Below are 25,995 nucleotides of genomic sequence, written 5' to 3' on the forward strand. Positions count from 1 at the left end.
ATTTGCACCTTAGCAGTGTTGTAGGCATATAAGTTTAGTTATAATTATGTTCTTAAGTATTACTCTCTGATAGTAGAGTATCTAGAAGTTTCATGTGGGTTTTAGTTGGTAACTTGTAGACCCCCATGTTGTGCATGCTCCAGCAATGCCAGTCCCGTGAGTGAAGCTGGCTGGTGTGGACATGTTGTGAGATAAGTCTGTGGTATTTGTTTATTGTTTAGTATAATAGCTAATTTTCTGGTTAGCCCATAATGTGCATATCCATCTATCCATTTAAGTTGTAAAGTAGTGATCAGTGCTTATATAATGATATTGTGTTATTGTATTCTGATGCATTAATATTTCTGGCTGCCTGTATTTCCATTTATATATTTCTATGTTCTTTGTTACTCTTACTTTAAGTATATTGCTTTGTTGAGTAAGCCGTTGAGTTATTTACCTTAGACACTTTTAGTAGGCATGGCCGTATGATTATATATTTTTTAACAACTGCAACAGAGGAACCATTCCCAGAGGTCAAGGGCCATAACACCATATTAGCAGCGTGCAAGGGAGAAGCATTCCCCCAGTGAGGTGTGTTCTGAACATTGCCTGCGCCCATCATTACCGCCATTGCGGTTAATTGGCCTGAAGATCGGTCATTGCCATTAATTGACCAAGGGCGCATTCTACTCTTGCTCTGAGACCTGAGAGGAGGCATCTTTCAAGCATAGGGCTCCGCGAGGTGTGCACGTGCCTCTGCAGGCGGCAACCATTGCATCAAGATCACGTGGTCATACAGTATTAGAAACTGTTCAATTACGCATCTACAAAGATAGTCATGTCCCGCAATTAATCGTTCACAGCAGTGAATGTTAGCGACTAGCAGACGCGATACCGGCAGGCCTAAGTGTTCCAACTTACCTACGTTTAGTATACATTGTAGTTTGATGCATCATTCTGTAGTGTATTACTGTGGGTTGCCTGTCGTTGTGATATTCGCCGACCAAACACAACGTTAGTTTCATTCAACGTTATTCTCCAATTTCAGTGAATATTGGAATAATTTTCTAGCCTAGTCAAATGTTACTCAAATTTCCCTGATTACGGCTTGTAGTCGAGGACGAACCAAGCATTCCTTCTTCCACCTACGATGTTCACCACTGGTGTTTCTTCCTTATTTGGACGATGTGATCACAGCTACGAGTAGTGAAACGGGCTTAGTGAAGTCGTCTTACAGCTAAGCCATAACTCCCATTTCGTTGAATATTTGACTGTTACCATTATTATTTCTAATATGTACTTTTTATGCATATAATATCACTTTCGCAGGATCAGGACACACCCCGGCGTCCTGTTTCGCCTACCCGCTTCCGCTAAGTGGACATAAAGTTATGTCCTCTTTTAAAATATTTGTATAAAATTCAATTTTAATCCGATTTCATTGGGGTTTGTTTCAAACGACGCGCCTTGAAGTTCTCTTTCTCACCACTAGGCCGCCCGGCGCGTCGGCCTACCCGGTCACGTGACGGGCCCATTGTTTTCGTGTCACGTGTCGTGAGTCGATCACGCTCCCCTCGCGCGCCAAACTCGAGCATTTTTACCTGTTTCCGTGTGGATTATACCCAATTACTTCATCAAAAATGGATCAAGGTCAAGGCCCAAGCACTTCTACGCCCAAGGAAGCCTCCAGGTCATCGAAAGTAGACAAAATAACCATGATTTTTAAGAAGTGGAGCGGAGTTAGCTCACACTAACGAAAATTCCAGGCCTTGTGGAGGATTTATCAGAAGCTGAAGGTGATGTAGAGGTATTGGAGGAAGATGTTGGATACCAGAACGATTATAGTGGACCTAGACCTAGAGGGAATGATACGGCAACGAGTGATGAGGAGACTGAGGCCCTCACCGAGGAAGAGGAGGCACCGCGACCCCCTCCTCCTCCTCCATCTCGGCGCACACGTGGTGCATCTAGCCTACCTAGAAAAGTAGCTACCAGAAATGTTGCTCGTCGTAGGAACACACGACAAACTGCGCCAAGTGATTCTGAAAGTATAAGTGATGAGGAAAGTGAGGAGAATTCATTCGAGCCTCCTGAAAGGCGTACACGTACAGTACGTACTCGGCAGGCTGAGGCTGGTGAGGGCTGGAGTCGTAGCAATACTCCTCCAGTTGTTGATTATTTTACTGGAAATCCTGGGCTGAAAATTCCCAAACCTACTAGTGCACTGGCTTATATTCAATTGTTCATTACGCGTGTTCTCCTTGAATTCTTGACCGTTGAAACAAATTTGTACGCCTCGCAGTTATTCCGGATGGCCAATGAAAATGTATCAGATATTTGGAACCCAGTGAAGGTGAGTGAAATGGCGCGATTCCTAGGACTGTTCATATTGATGGGCATAATTAGGCTCCCAACTATGAGGATGTATTGGCAAACAGCAAAGCCATGGCATGCTCGTTTCTTCAGCTTGTTCATGACGTCCAGACGATTCACGCATATAAACCAGTTTTTCCACACATTCAATACCAATGCAGTGCCCGTGAACAATCCTGATAAGTTGATAAAAGTGAGGCCAGTGATGGATTACTTGAAAGACAGGTTTGCTGAAGTTTACATCCCCAAGAAAGAGTTGTGTTTGGATGAGGGTACAATGCCATGGCGAGGCCGACTATCCTTCAAAGTGTACAATCCAAACAAACCAGACAAGTATGTTGTGAAACTTTATATGCTTGCTGAATCTGTCTCTGGGTACATATATGACTTTGACGTATACTCAGGTATTGGTAAGACGATAGTGGATACAGCAACGGGGTTGATGAAGCCTTTAGTGAACCAGGGTTACCATTTGTACATGGATAATTACTACAACTCGGTTACCCTGACAGAAACATTGAGAGAACTTGGGGTGTACACATGTGGCACAATTAGAATGCTACGTGGCGCCCCAAAGGTATTGCAAGCTCTAGCCAAGGGCAAACTTCCACTAGATACCACCGTATACCGCCGCAAAGATAACACCTTCATTCTCCTGTGGAAAGACAAGCGAGTAGTCTCAATAATTACCAACATCCACAATGCAGACACTCAGCAAGTTCAGCGAAGGAAACGAATTCGCCAAAGAGACGGAACAAGTGGAATACAACAGGTAACAGTGAACAAACCGACTGCAATTTGCGTGTACAATAAGTTCATGAAAGATGTGGACCACTTCGATCAAATGGTTAAATATTACCATTTTACCAGGAAAACTCACAAGTGGACCAAAAAGATTACCTTTTATTTCCTGCAAATGGCATTGCATAATGCCTATGTTTTGTACAAATACAACACAACTGATCGAAAAAAGCTAACATTGCTACAGTTCCACGAAGTGGCAATCTGGGCCCTATTGAACTGGGACACAGAGGAGTGGCCTAAAACAACATCATCATCTCAACACTTGCGGCACGCTCCAGACATAAATGATGACACAGCTCCTGCCAATGCTGACGCCATGCCAACTCCCGGACCATCTGGTGTGAGGCGGCCTTTGTTCACTACACCACCTCAAGATGAAGCAGCAACCGATTCTGAACCCGAGATGTCTGCCACACTGCCATCTGAACTTGACATGTCTGCCACACTGCCAGTTTGCAGGAGAGTCAGATGAATCTGACTCTCCTGCAAATGTTTCACCTCAACCGAGAAGACCTGGCTCTATTGTTGATTCAGAAAATTGCATGAACACAAAACTAAAACATGAAATTTACAGACTGCCCAAACGTCTCAAGTGTCATGTATGCGCACGGTCCAGTAAAAGGAAGGACACGAACATAGGATGCAGGACCTGCAACGTTGCACTCTGTGTTATTCCCTGCTACACCAATTACCACTGGAAAAGGGTGTATTGGGTGGTGAAGAAGTAACCACCCGCAACAGCTTCACTCCACCTACAAACCATCTGTTGAGCAACTTCAGGAATGAAGAACCTGAAGAAGGTGGAGTGAAGAACAAATGCTCAACTTACTGTTCCACAACCAGCCTTCCCTTGGTAAGTACACCTATTTGGTCCAAGTTTGTGTAGTATAATTTAGCTCATAGAACATTCTATTGCGAACACATTGCCACAAAAATGAATGACATACATACAATAATAATATGAGGACAGTGAAATAAGTATAAACTTTCAAAGCAACGTTTCGGGCATGTGTCGTTCTGTCACCTTTATGGGGTAACAGTGCGCCCACTTCCCACACTCTTGCGGGTGGGCCGCGACCATTATTCTACGATTATATTCATATCACCGTGTTGGGAATTTCATTGGGAGTCCATTGATACCAAAATTAAGGCTGTAGGACAATTGTAGAGGTGATAATAATCCCAAGAGTAAAAACATTTTGTTGCTGTTGGGCGCTCACGGCGACTCATCTTCGTAGTTATTTATTTCGTGCTGGTATCTCTATAGCTTTCGTGACTTTTTTACTGATGTTCTTCTCGAGAATTTTATTGCGAACACGTTGGTACCAAAATGAAATACGTAGCATGAGAACTAAGGTCAGAAGAGTAAAAAGAGTATACACATTTTTGTTTTTACACTTAAGCCATAAAAATGCTGTGCGCACATAGGGTTGTTTCCCTGACCTTCGCCTAGAGCACAAAAGTGATAATCAAGAGGAGTAACAGAAGTCAGTAATTTACTGCTCAGTGCTCAATTAGTTTGCACCTATTATTTCCTATGATTTGGTAATATTTCATAGATTTGATAATTTTTATCTTATGATCTTTTAGAATCTACAGTCAATTACGGATTCTATAATCTTTACTAGCATCATTAATGAACTGGTGACGAACTACTCTAGTTCTTAGATATATATGAATTTCTAGTAATATCCCCCAATGTTCATCTATGAGGATTTGAACTCACAATTAATTATTATTACAGTCCATTCATGTTCTTTAAATAATTGCTAAATAATCTAACATACATAGGCACTGGTTCCACATTGTCAGTCATATAATCTCTTATATATGTTTTCCCTCCTTTCTCAAAAGTGGGTGGTCATTCGAGTATATCGATTTTCTCAATTAAATATTCTTACATATGAGTTAAAGTTCCAGATACCCAACAGGCCTCACAGTCCGGAGATCGAGAGTCCTCCATGGCCTCACAGCCCGGAGGCCGTGAGTCCACCGTGGCCTCTGTTATGACCCCACATACACCAGTATGATCATACTGTGGCTGGTGCATGATGTTTTCAAACTGTATAGTTAAATCTTGGCTGATTAGCCTAGTATCACAAATATTATTATATTTATCTAATCTTCTTTTGACAAAATACTAGTATAAATTGTATGTTGCCAATGTAGGTCTAATATGCCTATGCATATTATGCTTCTGTACCAAAGTTATTTGCCATGCATTTGTAGATATATATTGGAAGTACAGTGAATAGTAGAAACCTAATGTCATGTAGCTTGGAAAACACCATTATATGCTAATTGTATGAACTGATACGTAATGCTGTATAGGACGTGATATGTATATTATGATGTAGAAGGTATACTTTTAGGTATCTGATGTATTACTCGCATGTATACTGTGAAATATTCATTCCATTATTGTTCATTGCATTGTCCTCTTGACCTGTTAGTAATTTGTATTTTGGTACTAAGAGATGTATACCACAGAGACAAGGTTTTGTTACTTATTTTGGTATATGATGCTATATTTCGTATTAATGTATACTTATGTATAACGGCTGACCGGTAACGTCTTGAAATCCTCCCTTGACACCCACCTCCCCTCTCTCCCCCAACGTGTACTGTCCCAGCCAGTATTAACATGTCTTGCTAAAATGAATTTCCTGTTGACTTATTTGTTAATCATGATATATTCTACTATGTATTATTATGTAAGGCTATGTATTATAACCTTGGTTTAGTTATTGTATCAAATTAGAAGTTCTTGATTCAGAAATGTCTGCTTGAGCTTGTGATATTTAAAAGAGGAGAGTCAGCTGGCTTGTGGATTTAGAAACATTATCGCTCTTGGCCTGCTTGGCCCCTTGGCGGTGACTATTCTTTGATCTGAGTTGGGCAGATGTGAGTCACCCTGGTCTGGGTTTTAGTGGCCTTATTTATGTTAATTGACTGCCATTGATATTTAATGTTTAGCAATAGTGTATACCATGGATCATTTCTTCCGTTGTACATCATTTATACCAGGTGGTAGGTGCTTTAATATGTATTATTGAGGTGGGTACCTGAGGATCTTAGTGATGTCATTGTGCTATGTCTGATATTGATTCCTCAAGCTCATTTGTTAATGATTGTGAAAACACCATTCTGTATTGCTATTATCTGCATAATAGATGCTAGTGTCCCACTGCGCCAGGATATAGCCTAGTGCTGAGCGCATGCAGTTTTGAGGCCTGTTGATGATCATGGTAGGAGGTAGGTGTTTTCCACTATGTGGTGTGACCGCTTCGACGGGCGGCGAGGCAGTGGATACATGAGTGGTGTGATAGTATTATGACACCATTAGCCGGTGCCACCCTCCCTCTCCCCTTGAAGCTGGAAAAGTAATACATTGTGAGTTATTGAGATTGTAGTTTTCTTACGGTGTTGTGGTGTTTGATTCTTGAAAGAAGCCGGCCTCGGGTGAAAGAGGGCTATGACGATCTCTGTCTGGAACCCGTTGCAGCGGGACCGGGACGTCCATATCCCGAGGGTCGAGTGGCCCAGGCTCTGCTGCAGGAGGCTGGGGTTGTTCATACCCCGTGATGGGTTGGTTCTTCTCCTGCCCCGAGCACGGCGGTCTCCGGGTTATGAGTCCCTGTGCCCTTTTTCACCAACTTTGAGGTCAACCCCAGAACTCTCTTTTCCTGTGACGGCGCTGGAACGAATCGTATTTGCGTTTGCCTTTCTATAGGAGACTTTCGGCGCCGTGGATAGGGGGAAGACTTGGTGCCTGGGTACCTAGTTGAAACCTGGTTGATAGGGTTCTGGGAGTTCTTCTACTCCCCAAGCCCGGCCCGAGGCCAGGCTTGACTTGTGAGAGTTTGGTCCACCAGGCTGTTGCTTGGAGCGGCCCGCAGGCCCACATACCCACCACAGCCCGGTTGGTCCGGCACTCCTTGGAGGAATAAATCTAGTTTCCTCTTGAAGATGTCCACGGTTGTTCCGACAATATTTCTTATGCTTGCTGGGAGGACGTTGAACAACCGCGGACCTCTGATGTTTATACAGTGTTCTCTGATTGTGCCTATGGCACCTCTGCTCTTCACTGGTTCTATTCTGCATTTTCTTCCATATCGTTCACTCCAGTACGTTGTTATTTTACTGTGTAGATTTGGTACTTGGCCCTCCAGTATCTTCCAGGTGTATATTATTTGATATCTCTCTCGTCTTCTTTCTAGTGAGTACATTTGGAGGGCTTTGAGACGATCCCAATAATTTAGGTGCTTTATTGCGTCTATGCGTGCCGTATATGTTCTCTGTATTCCCTCTATTTCAGCAATCTCTCCTGCTCTGAAGGGGGAAGTGAGTACTGAGCAGTACTCAAGACGGGACAACACAAGTGACTTGAAGAGTACAACCATTGTGATGGGATCCCTGGATTTGAAAGTTCTCGTAATCCATCCTATCATTTTTCTGGCTGTCGCAATGTTCGCTTGGTTATGCTCTTTAAACGTTAGGTCGCCAGACATTATTATTCCCAAATTCTTTACATGCTGTTTTCCTACTATGGGCAGATTTGATTGTGTTTTGTACTCTGTATTATGTTTAAGGTCCTCATTTTTACCGTATCTGAGTACCTGGAATTTATCACTGTTAAACATCATGTTATTTTCTGATGCCCAGTCGAAAACTTTATTAATATCAGCTTGAAGTTTTTCAATGTCTTCAGCCGAGGTAATTTTCATACTGATTTTTGTGTCATCTGCAAAGGATGATACGAAGCTGTGGCTTGTATTTTTGTCTATATCTGATATGAGAATAAGGAAAAGCAGCGGTGCAAGGACTGTACCCTGAGGTACAGAGCTTTTAACTGCACTTGGACTAGATTTTATATGGTTGACCGTTACTCGCTGAGTCCTGTTTGACAGAAAACTGAGTATCCAGCGTCCTACTTTACCGGTTATTCCCATTGACTTCATTTTGTGTGCTATCACGCCATGGTCACATTTATCGAAAGCCTTTGCGAAGTCCGTGTATATCACATCAGCATTCTGTTTTTCTTCTAATGCCTCAGTGACTTTGTCGTAGTGCTCAAGTAGCTGTGAGAGGCACGATCTTCCCGCTCGAAATCCAAATTGGCCTGGGTTGTGAAGGTCATTGGTCTCCATGAAATTGGTGACCTGACTCCTAATCACTCTCTCAAATACTTTTATGATGTGCGATGTTAGTGCAACTGGTCTATAATTCTTTGCCAATGCTTTGCTCCCTCCCTTGTGTACAGGGGCTATGTCTGCTTCTTTAAGTGCATCTGGTATCTCCCCCGTGTCCAAGCTCTTCCTCCACACTATACTGAGTGCCTGTGCTACCGGCACTTTGCATTTCTTTATAAATATTGAATTCCATGAGTCTGGACCTGGGGCCGAGTGCATGGGCATGTTTTCAATTTCTATTTCAAAATTTAGTGCGCTCGTGTTGATATCAGTTATTTTTACAGGGGTTTGAATAACAGCTTCTCCTCTATATCAACCTACTCTGGCTTTGGGCCCTGGTGAGGCCACTCCAGACTGACAACCAGAGCGCAAGTCTATAGTCTCCTGAGACTGATGGATGCCTACTACTACTATGGTGACTTATGTTATATGCTCCAGTAAACTGGAATATTTTTTGCTAGCCTTTGAATCCCCTAGACACCTATTGATATTTGGCCAGGCTACGTTTTCTAGCGATTCTGTGGAGCACTTCCCCCATAACATTATATGGGACCCATTACATTAAATGGAGGCACTGCCCTTGATGTCAATCAGGTAATTCCAATTGTTCAGGATCATTATCGTGTAACTCCTGTGATCAAGACCATTATTGTAGAAATCCTAGTGTTCAGTATTAGCATTCCATATGACATGGTTAGATTGATCCATGCTTATTTTCTAGTTTGTTGTGCCTATTTGAAGTGAATGTTCCGGTATCATTAATAGATGTTTTGATGTCTTGTGTCTCTGCGTATCATTCAGATCATTCACACTGCGTATCATGCAATCCAATGGGAACCTAGTTAATACTGCACTTACAACGCTGCATGACAGAAGTAAGTGTCCCATTTTTGCGTGTCTGTGGGGCATGCTAATCTAGTATAGTGTTGATTTGTATGGGAAACACCCTAGAGTTAGACGTGGCACCCAGAATGACTAAAGCTAAATTATTGCAAATTAATTTCTTGCATCTAGTAGAAGATGGCATTTTGAGTGATGAGGTATTAGAGGAATACCCTGACGAGGCAGAGTACTGCTAGACTGGGAAGGCAGGAGTTAGAACTTCAGCTAAGGCAAGTTGAGTTAGAGAGGTTTAAATGTGTAGAAAACACTAAGCAAAGAGAAGCCGAGATAGAGTTAGCTAGACTCGGAGGAGAAGAAGAAAACAGGCAGAGAGAAGCTGAGTTAAAGACAGAATTAAACAGCAGATGGCTGAGGTGCAGATTAGGCTTGAGGAGAAAAAGCTAGAAGCTACAGCCGCTGCTAGTAGTAAGGATTCTAAGGGACGTTCAAATAGTAGTCACAGTAGTGGACTTCATTTCCTTACAGGGTTTGAATTACCCAAATTTGATGAGATGGACTCCAAAATGTTTTCCTGCATTTTGCAAAATTTGGTACTAGTTTGAAATGGTCAGGGAATTCTTTTGTGACCATTATGCAAGGTCAGTTGCGAGGGAAGGCAAAAGATATATTTGCCTCTTTCCCTTTTGAAGACAGATTTCACTATCCCACAGTCAAAAGGAGGATCTTGCAAGCATTTGAATTCAATACACAGGCATTGAGCTCATATGAGACCTCTAAACAAAAGTTTAGAGGTCTCATGCGGGCACCTGATCAAACAGTTACAGATTTTGCTCGGGGAAAAGAGTCAATCTTTAACAGGTGGCTTAATAGAAATAATACTCATGATTTGTTGTCCCTTAAGCAGCTCATCCTAGTAGAAGAACTCTTGTCTTGCTTACCTGTAAAGTTGACCATTACGCCAGCCACAGGTAAACGTTCATACAAGGATGTTTATGATTTAGCTATATTGGCAGATGAACATGAGACAATAAATAAGATACCGTATAATAGCTATCATATGGCACTTAAAGCATTCACTTCCAGGCAGGATAATTCTGAGAAGTCAAAGAGTAGTCATTATAATGCGAAGTATGCTCTTACAGTTAGGGGAGACCATGCATCTCGTAAATCTAAGGGTATTGTTAACCCTAGTAGAGATTACTTCAGGTTCGACAAGTTCGGCTGATGTAAAACAATGGATTTATTGCCTTAAGAAAGGACATGTTGTCCGTCATTTTATCAGGTTACATCCAGCATTATGACCAAACGCCTTGATTGTGAGTAAAATAAGGCAAGGTCATAATTCCGATACATTGTGTAAGGGCAAGCCACAGTGGCTTGCTGGTTTTGACTCTTATGATTCATGCTAAAATGGTTGGAGTTGTAGACAAGTGGGTTCCTGTGGTAATGTTTAGAGGCACTGGTGCGTCGTTAACCTTGATTACTTCCAGTATGTTGTCTATTGACAAGAAGGTTAACCTGAACGAAGGAATGCTTATACAGGGTATAGTTGTTGTAGTGCAACGTGTTCCCCTTATGCAAGTATACATTAAGTTCCCCTATACTCCTGAACTATGTACTGTAGGTGTGTGCGATACCTTGCCCATACCTGGTGTCGATATAATTCTAGGAAATGACATTGCTTGCACCTTGATAAACAGTCATCTCCCCATCATGTTCAGTGACCCAGGTAGAGTTCTCTCAGAAATGAGTGAGATTGCTCCTGAAGTATATTCCAGCCTGCGCAGTCAACAGATCTCAAGTTGCCAAGTCCCAGAGGGATATTTCCAACCCTACAACCGGAGTGATGGCTGGAAAACTTCCAACGTTAGAACCGGAAATCAACTTGGCAGACACTTTTATAGTTCGTTTGGATGAGGTTAGTGCTGTTGAGGGAGTTGTGCCTGGTAAGGAAGTTGTATCTCCTGTTACTACCTTTTCCCCTAATTTTGATGTAAAGTACCACACTTTAGCCCAACTTCAACAGAGTGACCCTAGTTTAAATGAATGTTTTTTCTGAAGCTGTTAAGGAGGAGGATGCTTTGGCAGATGATGTTCGATACTTCCTCCGAGATCAGATGCTGATGAGACGATAGAGATCTAAGTTATCTCCCTTTTCAGAGTACTGTGTGAGTGTTACCCAGCTTGTGGTCCCCAAAACATACCGTGACCCAGTCCTCTCAGCTACCCACGACGATCAATTAAGGGGTCACCAAGGGATCAGTCGAATGGTTTATCAGGTAACTAAGTATTTCTATTGACCCAGTCTTGAGAAAGATATTAAGAAACTTTGTAGATAGTGTGTAACCGGTGAAATGGTGGATAAACCTAGTCAAAGTGTACCTAAAACCTCCGTGCATCCAATTGTAGTTCGAAGTGAACCTTTTTCCCACATCAATATCGATTGTGTCGGCCCTTGGAATCGGACCAAGTTAGGTCATGTATTTTTGATAACCTTATTGTGCGCCACATCCAAGTTCCCAGAGGCTTACCCTGTACATAATATGAGAGCAAAGACAGTCATCCATCATATGATAAAGTTTTGTACCTTCTTTGGACTACCTCGAGTGATCCAGTCGGACAACGGTAGTAACCGTTCTGCAGAGTTCAAACGATTTTGTTTGAAGTACAATATAGAACACCGTATGTCCAGTACTTATCATCCACAGAGTCAAGGTGTCTTGGAGAGATATCACCAGACCATGAAGCAGATGTTACGAACTGTTGGCGAAGACTCCGGGCGAAATTGGGATGAGGACTTACCCTTTATATTATTTGCAGCTCGTAATTTGTTACAGCATTCGTTGGGGTATTCTCCCTTCTAACTAATTTACGGACATCAAGTGAAAGGCCCAATTCAGTTGCTGCGTGAAAGGATGATGGGAAACGTTTCTCTCCCTGATGGAAGTCGTGCTGTTGAGTGAGATTCAGTCAAAGTTGAAGAAGTACCAAGACGGGGCAAGTGAGCCTCTGAAGCAGTTGCAGCTTAAGATAAAACAACATCATGACAAGAAGTTCAGGGTGAAGTTGAGATGTTTCCAGCCAGGTGATCTTGTCTTTGTTTGTGAAATCCAGAGTAGATGCTGCTTTAGCTCATCATTTTGAAGGTCCTTTTGTAGTTGTTTGCAGACGCTCTGAGTTAACTGATACAATTAAAAGTCTGCAAGACCCTTCCAACATTTTAATAGTGCACATTAACAGGTTGAAAGAATTTTAAGGCTCCAGGCCAGTGGCATGTGTGGTACAGGACACAGTCACTCTCCGAGAACCATATAACTGATGACTTGTTTAATCCTACCTTTTGCCATTCTAGCTTTGAAGAGTTGTTGGGACATTTGGACGAGAAGAAACAGGGAGAGTTGAGAACCTGACTACACCAGTATTCTAATCTGTTTGGAGGAGTGCCTATCCAAACCAATGTCATTAGACATGATATTCAGCACACAGACACCGCCCCTATTCGCTTACATCCGTTTAGAGTATCATTGGAAAAAAAACCATATTATTAGGAGGGAAGTGGAGTTCTTCCTTGAACATGGTCTAGTTAAGCCCAGTCAAAGTTCCTGATGTTCACTGAGCTTACTAGTTCCTAAACCGGATGGGAAGTGGCGCCTGTGTACTGACTATAGGCGATTGAATAAGGTAACTGCAGTAGATACATTTCCATTACCATTGCTTGAGAGCTGTATTGACCACATTGATCACTGACAATTTATATCTAAACTCGATTTGTCAAAAGGTTATCATCAAGTGCCCATGACAAGTCGAGCTAATGAAGTTTCAGCTTTTATAACACCTGATGGTTGTTTCCAGTATACTGTTATGCCTTTTGGTCTTAAGAATGCTCCAGAAACTTTCCATCCCGGCAAGACCATTTAAAGGGTTTAAAATTTTTATTTGCTAAGTTGCAGGAGGTCAATCTTACTGTTAACCCTAATAAATGTAACTTTGCCAGAGGTACACTTGTCTATCTAGGGCACGAGGTTTGTCAAGGTAGGGTGATGCCTTTATCTGATAAAATTAATGTCATTGTTTATTATCCTATCTGGACTAACAAGAAACAGGTTCAGCGATTTTTAGGAATGAGTGCCTACTACCGTAGGTATTGTAAAAACTTCTCTATGATAGCTTCACCTCTGACTGATTTGTTGCAGCAGAGAAGTAAATTTAAATGGAGTACTCAGTGTCAAGAAGCCTTTGATGGTTTAAATTAAAAAGTTTCTTGTCTTCATCCCCAGTCCTCGCTAGTCCTTATTTAATGAACCTTTTGTAATGTATATAGATGCTTTCGATTCGGGTGCAGGTGCTGTATTACTCCAAGTTGGATGGGATAATGTTAAGCATCCTGTATACTATTTTTCAAGAAAGTTCACTAGTACAGAGAGAAATTACTCTGTTGTTAAGAGCATAAGCTCTTGTGTAGGCATGCAAGAATTTTGAGGTATATCTCCATGGAAATAAGGTTGATGTGTAAGCTTACCATAATCCGTTAATCATTAACAGAATGAAAATTCATGCCCAGAAAATTTTTAGATAGTCGTTGTATTTGCAGGAATTCCATATCCACATACATCATGTTCCTGGCACGTTAAATTTTTTGACTGATGCCTTGTCTAGGTGTTTTACCTATAAAATCAAATTTGAAGAACCACCCAAAAATTTCTGATTGACATTGTTTATATAATGATTGAATATAATTACTTGTAATTGCTGATATATTTGTAAACAATTTAAACTTAATGACGTTGTAAATATTTTACATACTGTAGTAGTTGATGCTGTAGTTGTGCTTGCACTGAATATTATGCAGCTCATGTAAGTTTATTGTGAGTATATATGTATGATTAATGATATTATTTTGTGGTCCATGTTAGTAAGAATGTGTACACTGTGTCTCACATTGTACCCATTTCTTGCGATGGAGGGATGTTATGACCCCACATACACAAGTATGATCATGCTGTACTCACCTAGGTGTTTTTGCTCACCTAGGAAAATAGATGTAAAGTGCCTTGTAGTGACTGTTGTGAGCCTCATGACAAATCACTTGTGACACAAAAGATTATTGATTTGTGTGGGTGATTAAATATGTATGTGTATGTATATATGTATACAATGTATATGTACATGTATGCATGAGTATGTGTACATGTATATATAACATTAATAATTTTGTAACTAGCGTCAAAAGATTTTTATTTGCTTAGCTAAACGAACTAGAGGGTTCAGTTCCTGAACCGATTATCTGCCTCTGTAATCCTTTACGCCACCACCCACGGGATGGGTATGGGGTGCATAATAAAAATAATAAATTGTAAAAATTGGTAGGTGTTTTTATATATATTATTGAGGTGGGTACCTGAGGATCATAAGTGATGCCACTATGCTGTGTATGATACTGATTCCTCAACCTCATTTGTTAATGATTGTGACACCACTACCCTGTAGTGGTATTATCAGCATAATAGATGCTAGAGTCCCATTGCAGCAGGAAAGATCCAAGGTGTCAGCTAGTGCTGGGCGTATGCAGTTTTGAGACCTGTTGATGATCATGCCAAGCTTTGAGAAGCTGGATAAAGTAATAGAATGTGAGTTATAGAAATTGTAGTTTTCTTATGGTGTTATGGTGACTTATGTTATATACTTAAGTACTCTGGATTTTTTTTACTAGCCTTTGAATCACATAAACACCTATTGATATTTGGCCAGGCTACGTTTTCTAGCGATGCTGTGGAGGCACTACCCCATAACAGTCACATTATATGGGACCCATAACAGCCTCACAGTCTGGTGGTTGAGAATCCTCCATGGCCTCACAGTCTGGATGTCGAGAGTCCTGCATGGCCTCACAGTCTGGATGTCGAGAGTCCTCCATGGCCTCACAGTTTGGATGTCGAGAGTCCTCCATGGCCTCACAGTCTGGATGTCGAGAGTCCTGCATGGCCTCACAGTCTGGATGTCGAGAGTCCTACATGGCCTCACAGTCTGGAGGTCGAGAGTCCTACATGGCTTCGCAGTCTGGAGGTCGAGAGTCCTGCATGGACTCACAGTCTGGATGTCGAGAGTCCTACATGGCCTCACAGTCTGGAGGTCGAGAGTCCTACATGGCTTCACAGTCTGGAGGTCGAGAGTCCTCCATGGCCTCACAGTCTGGAGGTCGAGAGTCCTCCATGGCCTCACAGTCGGGAAGTCGAGAGCTCTCCATGGCCTCACAGTCTGGAGGTCGAGAGTCATCCATGGCCTCACAGTCTGGAAGTCGAGAGCTCTCCATGGCCTCACAGTCTGGAGGTCGAGAGTCCTCCATGGCCTCACAGTCTGGATGTCGAGAGTTCTCCATGGCCTCACAGTCTGGATGTCGAGAGTCCTACATGGCCTCACAGTCTGGAGGTCGAGAGTCCTACATGGCTTCACAGTCTGGAGGTCGAGAGTCCTGCATGGCCTCACAGTCTGGATGTCGAGAGTCCTCCATGGCCTCACAGTCTGGATGTCGAGAGTCCTACATGGCCTCACAGTCTGGATGTCGAGAGTCCTACATGGCTTCACAGTCTGGAGGTCGAGAGTCCTGCATGGCCTCACAGTCTGGATGTCGAGAGTCCTACATGGCTTCACAGTCTGGAGGTCGAGAGTCCTCCATGGCCTCACAGTCTTGAGGTCGAGAGTCCTCCATGGCCTCACAGTCTGGAAGTCGAGAGCTCTCCATGGCCTCACAGTCTGGAGGTCGAGAGTCCTCCATGGCCTCACAGTCTGGAGGTCGAGAGTTCTTCATGGCCTCACAGTCTGGAGGTCGAGAGTCCTACTTGGCCTCACAGTCTGGAGGTCGAGAGTCCTCCATGGCCTCACAGTCTGGATGTTGAGAGTCCTCCATGGCCTCACAGTCCGGAGGTCGAGAGTCCTCCATGGCCTCACAGTCTGGAGGTCGAGAGTCCTACTTGGCCTCACAGTCTGGAGGTCGAGAGTCCTCCATGGCCTCACAGTCTGGATGTCGAGAGTCCTCCATGGCCTCACAGTCTGGAGGTCGAGAGTTCTCCATGGCCTCGCAGTCTGGAGGTCGAGAGTCCTATTTGGCCTCACAGTCTGGAGGTCGAGAGTACTCCATGGGCTCACAGTCTGGAGGTCGAGAGTCCTCCATGGCCTCACAGTCCGGAGGTCGAGAGTCCTCCATGGCCTCACAGTCTGGAGGTCGAGAGTCCTACTTGGCCTCACAGTCTGGAGGTCGAGAGTCCTATTTGGCCTCACAGTCTGGAGGTCGAGAGTACTCCATGGCCTCACAGTCTGGAGGTCGAGAGTTCTCCATGGCCTCACAGTCTGGAGGTCGAGAGTCCTATTTGGCCTCACAGTCTGGAGGTCGAGAGTACTCCATGGGCTCACAGTCTGGAGGTTGAGAGTCCTACTTGGTCTCACAGTCCGGAGGTCGAGAGTCCTCCATGGCCTCACAGTCTGGATGTCGAGAGTCCTCCATGGCCTCACAGTCCGGAGGTCGAGAGTCCTCCATGGCCTCACAGTCCGGAGGTCGAGAGTCCTCCATGGCCTCACAGTCAACAGGTCGAGAGTCCTCCGTGGCCTCACAGTCCGGAGATCGAGAGTCCTACTTGGCCTCACAGTCCGGAGGTCGAGAGGCCTCAATGGCCTCACTGTCCGGAGGTCAATATTCCTCCTTGGTCTCACAGTCAGGCGGTCGAGAGTCCTCCCTGGCCTCTCAATCCAGAGGTCGAGAGTCCTCCATAGCCTTACAGTCCGATGGTCGAGATTCCTCCATGGCATCACAGTCCGCTGGTCGAGATTCCTCTATGGCATCACAGTCCAATGGTCGAGAGTCCTTTGTGGCCTCACAGTACGGAGGTATAAAATCATCCTTGGCCTCTCAGCCCGAAGGTCGAGAGTCCTCCTTGGACTCATAGTCTGGAGGCTGTGTAGGGGTTACACCATTATTGAGTGAATATTTTGTTTTCCAAACGATTAATAATGTGAACATTTATTACAATGTTTCTCACCCATTTTCAAGAAAATATAAAGAAGTGAATCTACTCACTTAGAATCACTCAGGTAGGTATAATATGCCTCTAGCTGCTAGCAACCACTACATTGTCATTCTTGAGTACATAGTCGAACTGAAGGAATTGGTTACACACAGATTCACAGAAGAAGAAGAAAGATTAAAGGCGCAGGGCAAACAACATGGTGAACAATTTTCTGCGAGAAATTCAGTGGGAAAGACAAATGGAAGGGAAAACAGCAACTGAGATGATGGAATTCATTATAAAAGAAAGAACAAACTATAAAAGAAGGAAAAAATAACGGAACTGCTTAAGCAGACACGAATTTCCAGTCAAAGAAGGAATAATTTGAATAGGGAGATTGAAGAAATCGAGCAAATATTGAAACACTCATATCAAACTGAAGAGAGGCAGTTAAAACAGAAAGCAATTCAGGAAATAAAGAAATTCCAAAATACTTTTTCACATTTGCGAAATCAAAAGCAAAAACCACTGCCAGTATTGGACCTATTCGTACAAGTGAAGGTTCATACACGGAGGATGACAAAGAAATTAGTGAAATCCTAAAAAAAATAGTATGAGGACATGTTTAACACTCCAATAAACAACATGAAAGTGGAAGTTCCAGACAATTTCTTTATGCGGGATATCCAAACCCTGTATATATAACTGATATCAACACGAGCGTACTAGACTTTGAAAGAGAAATCGAAAACGTGTCCATGCACTTGGCCCCGGTCCAGATTCATGGAATTCAATATTTATAAAGAATTGCAAAGTGCCGGTAGCACAGGCAATCAGTATAGTGTGGAGGAAGAGCTTGGACACGGGGGAGATACCAGATGTACTTAAAGTAACAGACAGCCCTTCTACACAAGGGAGGAAGCAAAGCATTGGCAAAGAATTATAGAACAGTTGCACTAACGACGCACATAATGAAAGTATTGGAGAGAGTGATTTGGAGTCAGGTCACCAATTTCATGGAGATCAATGACCTTCACAACCCAGGCTAACATGGATTTCGAGCGGGAAGATCGTGCCTCACAGCTACTTGATCACTACGACAAAGTCAATGAGGCATTAGAAGAAAAACAGAATGCTGATGTGATATACAAGGACATCGAAAATGGCTTTCGATAAATGTGACCATGGTGTGATAGCACACAAAATGAAGTCAATGGGAATAACCGGTAAAGCAGGACGCTGGATACTCAGTTTTCTGTCAAACAGGACTCAACGAGTAACAGTTAACCAAATAAAATCTAGTCCAAGCGCAGTTAAAAGCTCTGAACATCAGGGTACAGTCCTTGCACCGCTGCTTTTCCTTATTTTCCTGCTTTTCTCATATCAGATATAGACAAAAATACATGTCACAGTTTCGTATCATGCTTTGCAGATGACACAAAAATCAGAATGAAAATTACCCCGGCTGAAGACATTGAAAAACTTCAAGCTGATATAAATAAAGTTTTCAACTGGGCATCAGAAAATAACATGATGTTTAACAGTGATAAATTCCAGGTACTGGAATTTATCACTAGTAAATATAGTAAAATATGATATATGGTAAAATGAGGACCTTGAACATAATACAGTGTACAAAACACAATCAAATCTGCCCATAGTAGGAAAACAGCATGTAAAGGATTGGGGAATAATGATGTCTGACGACCTAACGTTTAGCGAGCATAACCAAGCAAATATTGCGTCAGCCAGAAAAATGATCGGATTGATTACGAAAACTTTCAAATCCAGGGATCCCATCACAATGGTTGTACTCATCAAGTCACTTGTGTTGTCCCGTCTTGAGTACTGCTCAGTGCTCACTTCCCCCTTCAGAGCAGGAGAGATTGCTGAAATGAAGGGAATACAGAGAACATATACGACACGCATAGACGCGATAAAGCACCTAAATTATTGGGATCTTTTCAAAGATCTCCATATGTACTCACTACAAAGAAGACGAGAGAGATATCAAATAATATACACGTGGAAGATACTGGAGGGCCAAATACCAAATCTGCACAGTAAAATAACAACGTACTGGACTGAACGATATGGAAGAAAATGCAGAATATAACCAGCGAAGAGCAGGGGTGCCATAGGCACAATCAGAGAACACTGTAAAAACATCAGAGGTCCGCGATTGTTCAACACCCTCCCAGCGAGCATAAGAAATATTGCCGGAACAAACATGGACATCTTCAAGAAGAAACTAGATTGTTTTCCCCAAGAAGTGCCGGAACAACAGGGCTGTGGTGGGTATGTGGGCTTGCGGGCCACTCCAAGCAACAGCCTAGTGGACCAAACTCTGACAAGTCAAGCCTGGCATCGCGCCAGGCTTGGGGAGTGGAAGAACTCCCAGAACCAAAACAACCAGGTATCAACCATTGTAGGGAAACGGGCCGATGCAACGAAACAGTTCGTGCCAACCAAGAAGGAGGTGGATTGAAACTGTGAAGTAAACCCCTAGTTGAATAGGCTATGCAGGACAGCTAAATAAAGGAAAAAAGAAGCCTTAAATTGGTAGAGAGATCTCAGAATAGAAAACAATTAAAGAGGCTCCAAAGAGAACATAGAATTAATACCCCCGAATTAGGCGAGAAGCAGAAAGGCAATTTGAGAATGACATTGCTGCAAAAGCTCATGAACAACCAAAAAGTGATCTATATCCAAATAAGGAGAAAAAGGAATGTGTAAGACCATGTTCTCAGATTAAGAAAACAAAGCAGAGCTCTCACAGAGAATAAGAAGGCATGCGAGAAACTCAACAAAAGATTTCTGTTGACCTTAACATTAAAACTATGAATGGAAACCAAAGTTGCATAATGAAAGGCCAGAGGAAATACCGAATGGCATTGTAGTCACTGTGGAAGATGTGAAAAAATCCCAGGGGGAACTAGATGTGACAAAAATCAATGGGGCAAAACCTAATCTCACTATACCTGCTGAAGGAGGTTGCAAAAGCACTATCACCCATTGTTTAAAAGTTTCAATAAAACGCTTGAGATATGAAGTTCCCAGATATCTAGAAAAAGGCAAACGTTGTCTCTTTATTGAAAAAGGGTATAGAATGGAGGCACTAGACTACAGACTAGTGCCACTGACAAGTGTTCCTTGCAAAGTTCTGGAGAAAGTAGTCAGGTCGAGAACGGTGGAGCGTTTTGAGAGGATCGAATTTGTGACTAAAAATCAGCACGGATTAGGAATGGAAAGTCGCATCAGACAAAATCGATTGAGTTTTATCACAAGGTTACCAAAATAAGAAAATCCATTTGACACTGTTCCTTATGAAAGACTGTTGTAGAAGATGGAGAACGAGGCTAGGAATTACTCGGAAAGCACTGGAGTGGTTGAGGAAGTATTTGATGGATAGAAAACAGAGAGTCAAGTCAGAGAAGAGGTGTCAAGCTGGAGGAATGTAACAAGTGTGGTCCCACAAGGCTCTATCCTAGAACCAATGCTGCTCCTAATTTATATGAACGACCTACCCGAAAGAGACAGCTCGGACTTATCAATGTTATCATATGATGCAAAGCTAATGAGGAATGAGAAAACAGATGAGAACTGCAAAAAGTTTCAAGAGGGCCTTGACAAACTACAGTAGTAGTCAGACAAATGGCTGCTGGAGTTCAATTCCAACAAGTGTAAGGTAATGAAGGTAGAAAGGGAGAGAGGAGATCAGAAGGCATCTACACGATACGGGGAAGGCAGCTACATTAATCAGAAAGTGAGAAGGATATAGGAGTGGATACAATTTTGACACTCAACTGGAAGCACACATTAAATAGATAATATCAGCAGCTTATGGGATGTTGGCATATGTAAAGTCATCGTTTAGGAACCTGAATCAGAACTTCTTCAATGTAATCTACCCAAGAGTTGTACGACCAATACTGGAATACTTATCACCTGTATGTAACCTGCACTTTGTGAAACATAAAGCAAAAATATAAAAAGTAAAAAGGTTTGCAACAAGATTGGAGCCAGAGCTAAGAGGGCTACGAACTTTGGCTAATGGAACTACATCTCTCAACCCTACAAGGTAGAATGACCAGAGGGAATATGATCACATCTTGCAGGATATTAAGGGAAAGAGATAAGGTGGATAAGGATAAACACTTGAGACTGAGAGAGAGCAAGACAAGAGGACACAGGTGAAGGCTGGGGAGCAAATGGGCCGAAGGGACTTAAGAAAGTACTCGTACCCAGTACGGGTATTTAACAAGTGGAATGCTGTAAAAGAGGAAGCTGAGGAAGCCACCTCCATCCCCAACTAATGGGCTCAATTCTACAAAGAACCTGAAAGTCGGAGTAAATAAGTTGAAACACAACAGGTACCATGCCAGTAGGTGGGACATAAGGAGCTAGACCTCGCTCCTCTCTTGACAGTAATAGGTAAGTACACATTCACACTTAAGCAAACCCTCTGTTAAGCAAACAGTCATTTCAAATATACATATTATGGCAAACTAGCGCATAAATGTACTTACATAAAAACACAATTTGTGTAAGATGTTACGAATATAGTTTCTGAATAATATTGAAACTCAAATGTCAAAAAGCATTTCCATTCATACACTCACACACACTTACACGAAACAAGCGAACACACACACGTGACTTCCTTCTGGTAATCATAATGTTAGTGTTTATACAAGATAAGATCAGTGACCATGCAAGAATAATCAGGAGCCGCAGTAGTCCAGGTGTGGGAGCGTCCTCCGCGGCCTCACACTCCGCAGGTCAAACAAACCCTGTAATGCTCCTTTTTTGTATTAAACTTAATGAATATTTTATAATTCTTTCCTTATTCCTTCTACTATTAAACGTGTACAAATGAAAACTAAATTAAACTTTCATTCACATTGAAAGAGTAATTGCAAATCAATTCGTACTTGATGATAAAACATTAATCGTCTGATCCATTAACCTATCTACACAGTATTGTGTACATAGGAGAGTTTTTTGGTATCCTATGAGTTTGTTACCGCCTCTAAGTAAAAATGATTACCTAGTTTTGTCCACGAGGAGCGAAATTCCACATGTTGAACAGTTGAATAGTTGAACTCTTAACTGTTCAAGATGTGAATGTTGGTTGCCTTCACCACCTCTGGTAGAAGATGATTCCAATTATTCTCAACTCTCGCTGCATGGGAGTATTTCCTTACATTCTCTGCCATATTAGTGTCACCAACTTCAACCTGAGCTCCCTCTCATTTTTTTTCTTATTATTGGATTGCTGTCCAATAATAATAATAATAATGTCGGGAATCGTCGGGTATAATGTTCTGATTGCTTCCTTGGTTGCATTCTTGAATGCTGTTATTATGTGTGGTTGTCTTTCTTGTGAGGCTGATATTATTCTGTTAATGTGTGTCTGGTGTTAAGACTAAAGTTACATCAAACGACTTTTATTCCCTTTCTTGGTGTTGTGAGGGTTTTCAACTTTTTAACTGTATTCACATATCTGTCTCCTTTTACATTACTTTGTAACAAGTAACCACATTACTTGACATTTTGAGGAATTAAACTCCAACAACCACTTGTCCGCTCATTCCTATAGCATGTCCAGGTCCTCGTGAATCATTATGACATCCCTCTCGGTTTTTATTCTTCTCGTTAGCTTAGCATCATCTGCAAACATTGACATGTTTAAGAATACTTTTTACTGAAGGTTATTTACGTAACTCAAGAACAATAGTTGTCCCAGTACCGAGCCTTGCATAATTCCTCTTGCTACTTCCCTCCATCTTGACTCGGTTACTCCAGTCTGCTACATTTCAGTTTGTGTTTCAACCAATTGAGGAGAACCTTGTCACAGGGTTTCTAACTATTTGGGAAGGTGTGAGCCACCCATACTTCTCTCTCATGCCTCATCTCAGCATCTATATAGAAAAACTCGTACAGATTCGTAAGCCACGCTGTCATTCCCTTTCTAAAAAATGTTCTCTTTCAAGCACAAATTTAATCCAATATGGATGGTCCACTCTAGTGTTATAAAAAAAAATCTACTGCGTATAGTAACCTATTCACGTCAGGGGCAGGAGACTTTTGTTCAAGATGTCATGTCCGCCTCTTTTCGTAAACATGATCGCCATCTTTAAGTCAAATGTTTACCTCATTCTGTTTACGGGAGTGAGATTCAACTCTAGAGCTCCGCCTCATAGTTATTGTTCCTGTTGCATTTAATCCACATGTACACACATGTGCAATGTGTGTTCATATACCTCACAGTGTTCATGTGTGTTCATGTGCCTCAGCACGTACATATGTGCACACGTGCCATAAAGTGTTCACGTGTGCACATGTGTCTCGGAATGTACATGAGCGAACATACACCTCTGAACATATATGTGTGCACATGTACACATGTCAATTTCTCTTTCAAAGTCTAGTACGCTCGTGTTGATATCAGTTTTATATGCAGGGGTTTGGATATTTCACATAAAGAAATTGTCTGGATCTTCCACTTTCATGTTGTTTATTGGAGTGCTTAACATGTCCTCATACTGCTTTTTTAGGATTTCACTAATTTCTTTTTCATCCTCCGTGTATGAACCTTCACTTTACGAATAGGTCCAATACTGGCAGTGGTTTTTGCTTTTGATTTCGCATATGTGAAGAAGTATTTTGGATTTTTCTTTACTTCCTGAATTGCTTTCTGTTTTAACTGCCTTTCTTCAGTTTGATATGAGTGTTTCAATTTCCGCTCGATTTCTTCAATCTCCCTATTTAAATTATTCCTTCATTCACGGGAAATCCGTGTCTGCTTAAGCATTTCCGTTAAATTTTTCCTTCTTTTATAGTGTCGTCTGCATTCTATTTCTACGTTGGATCTCTTTCTGGCTTTCCTCAAAGGAACATGTTTCAGACAGACTTGATACGCTTCCGATGTCAGTTTTTCTGTTCCTTCTGTAGGACTTGTATTACTTAGAAAAGTTTCCCATGGAATGTTGGTAAGTTCACTGTTTATTTTCTCCAAGTCTTTCTTTTTATTATTAAAATTGAATTTACTGAATAGCCCTTCTCGCTTGATCAGCGTTTTAGGTCTATTCTGAGTATTGATGGTCGTTTGCACTTCAGTGAGCTTGTGATCTGAGTATATGGTATCTGATTTCGAAATATCGCTGATAATGTCTTCATTGTTCGTAAAGATCAGATCTAGAATATTTTAATTTCTCGTTGGCTCTGATATCTGCTGGTTGAGTGAAAATTTGTCACAGAATTTAAGTAGTTCTCTAATCTGTGGTTGGTTAAGTGCCGATAGATTTCCTGGTATAATATTATTGTTTGCTATTCTCCATCTGAGACTAGGCAAGTTGAAGTCACCTAGGAAGACAATATCAAGTATCGAGTTCTCCAAATTATCAAGGCTCTATTTTCTCTGTTAATATCTCTATTTTGTTTATCCGTCCTGTGAGTTCCTCGGCCGTTGCATCTGTCGGTTTGTATATTAAAATAATCACTAAGTTTATTTCCTTTTTTTTTTATCCCAGTACCTCTACCACCTCATTTGTAACGTTAAGAAGCTCCGAGCATACAAGGTCTCCCCTAATATACAGACCCACTCCTCCATGTGACCTAATTTTCTTATCACACCTGTATAGGTTATATCCTGGAATCCAGATCTCACTGTCCATGAGTTCCCCTGCATGGGTTTCTGTGAAAGCTACAATTAGTGCATTTGACTCCGTGAGGAGGCTATTTATGAACTGTATTTTATTGTTTGTTCTTGTTTTTAGTCCTTGTATGTTGGCAAAGATGAATGAGGTTACTCTATTAGTGATAGTTTGACTGGGAGACTTTTTCAGCAAGCCCTTTATGCTTGTACATATTGAGTTTGTACTGACCAGTGCTGATTGTTGTAGGGCAGTTGCCTGTCGTAGTTGTAGTTCCCTTTCGGTGTGTAATTGTATCTGTAATTCTGGTATGCAAGTGGGTCTGGCATCCAGTTCCATACACTCTCCATGCTCCTCCTTTTGAATTCTATTTCGGTTTGGTATAAAAAAAATCGAGTTTCCTCCAAATTCATTATCCAGCTTGCCACTCTTTATGTAGCGTACTGTGCCTTTCACGTGAAAGTATGGGCAGCTGAGGTAGTAGCATTTTCTGTCCTCCAATGAGGTTTGGCACATGTCAGGATGGAAAAACCTACATATTAATCCAAATCGACACTCACCTTTCCTAAACATATTTAAACATTTTTTAAGATGTTGGTAACTGCATTTTAATCCTTTCTTATTACCAGCATATCTATGTCTGTTTATTCCCTTTGCATAAAATTTGCATTATTCTGTCCTTCTGGTCTGACTCGCTCTATCGAGGACCGTTGTAGTGTCTGTACCTATCGAGCTGTCAGTGCTGTCTGTTACACTTTCTAGTTTACTGTCATCCGCATCCGGACCTACTGAGTCAGAGTTTACGACATCCTGAGTTTCTGCTTCAGTTTCATTACTGATTATAGCCTCCGCCCCTGGTATATTACAATTATTGTTGTTCCTTTTCCACTCTTCTTGGATGGCTGGTAGGCTTTCAATGAGCAATTTTCTCTGTTTAGGCGTCATGATATCTAGATGGTTCTTTGAACCATCTCAAAGAACACTTGACCCGGCCAGGATTCTTAGTGATATATGGCTTGCGCGTTCATGCAGCTTTCTCACATACGTTAGACTAAGTGCGGCCCGTGCATGCGCCAGAATTTGATGAAAAACTGTACCCAAATGGATCCATGAGTGTCGTCGGGGGTTGGTCAGTCAGGGAGCTTA

At 42.0% G+C, this 25,995-nt stretch overlaps 3 protein-coding genes across 3 annotated transcripts; all 3 read left to right on the plus strand.

The window, feature by feature from the left end:
* Positions 1–15,040: 15,040 nt before the first annotated feature.
* LOC138352787 (uncharacterized protein DDB_G0284671-like) lies at positions 15,041–15,883 on the plus strand. The gene has a single exon (XM_069305377.1). The coding sequence runs from the start codon at positions 15,041–15,043 to the stop codon at positions 15,881–15,883; it is 843 nt and encodes a 280-aa protein (XP_069161478.1).
* Positions 15,884–16,096: 213 nt separating this feature from the next.
* Positions 16,097–16,615, plus strand: LOC138352788 (uncharacterized protein DDB_G0284671-like). Its single transcript, XM_069305378.1, has one exon. The coding sequence runs from the start codon at positions 16,097–16,099 to the stop codon at positions 16,613–16,615; it is 519 nt and encodes a 172-aa protein (XP_069161479.1).
* A 42-nt stretch (positions 16,616–16,657) lies between these two features.
* Positions 16,658–17,131, plus strand: LOC138352789 (protein rtoA-like). Its single transcript, XM_069305379.1, has one exon. It carries the CDS (start codon positions 16,658–16,660, stop codon positions 17,129–17,131), a length of 474 nt encoding a protein of 157 aa, XP_069161480.1.
* Positions 17,132–25,995: the final 8,864 nt, after the last annotated feature.

The sequence above is a fragment of the Procambarus clarkii genome, chromosome 54, assembly GCF_040958095.1.
Source record: "Procambarus clarkii isolate CNS0578487 chromosome 54, FALCON_Pclarkii_2.0, whole genome shotgun sequence".
Lineage (NCBI taxonomy): Eukaryota > Metazoa > Arthropoda > Malacostraca > Decapoda > Cambaridae > Procambarus > Procambarus clarkii.

Excerpts from the sequence above, each read along its gene's own strand:
- LOC138352788 (XM_069305378.1), top strand. The coding sequence starts at position 16,097 with ATGGCCTCACAGTCCGGAGGTCGAGAGTCCTCCATGGCCTCACAGTCT.
- LOC138352787 (XM_069305377.1), top strand. The coding sequence starts at position 15,041 with ATGGCCTCACAGTCTGGATGTCGAGAGTCCTGCATGGCCTCACAGTCT.
- LOC138352789 (XM_069305379.1), top strand. The coding sequence starts at position 16,658 with ATGGCCTCACAGTCTGGATGTCGAGAGTCCTCCATGGCCTCACAGTCC.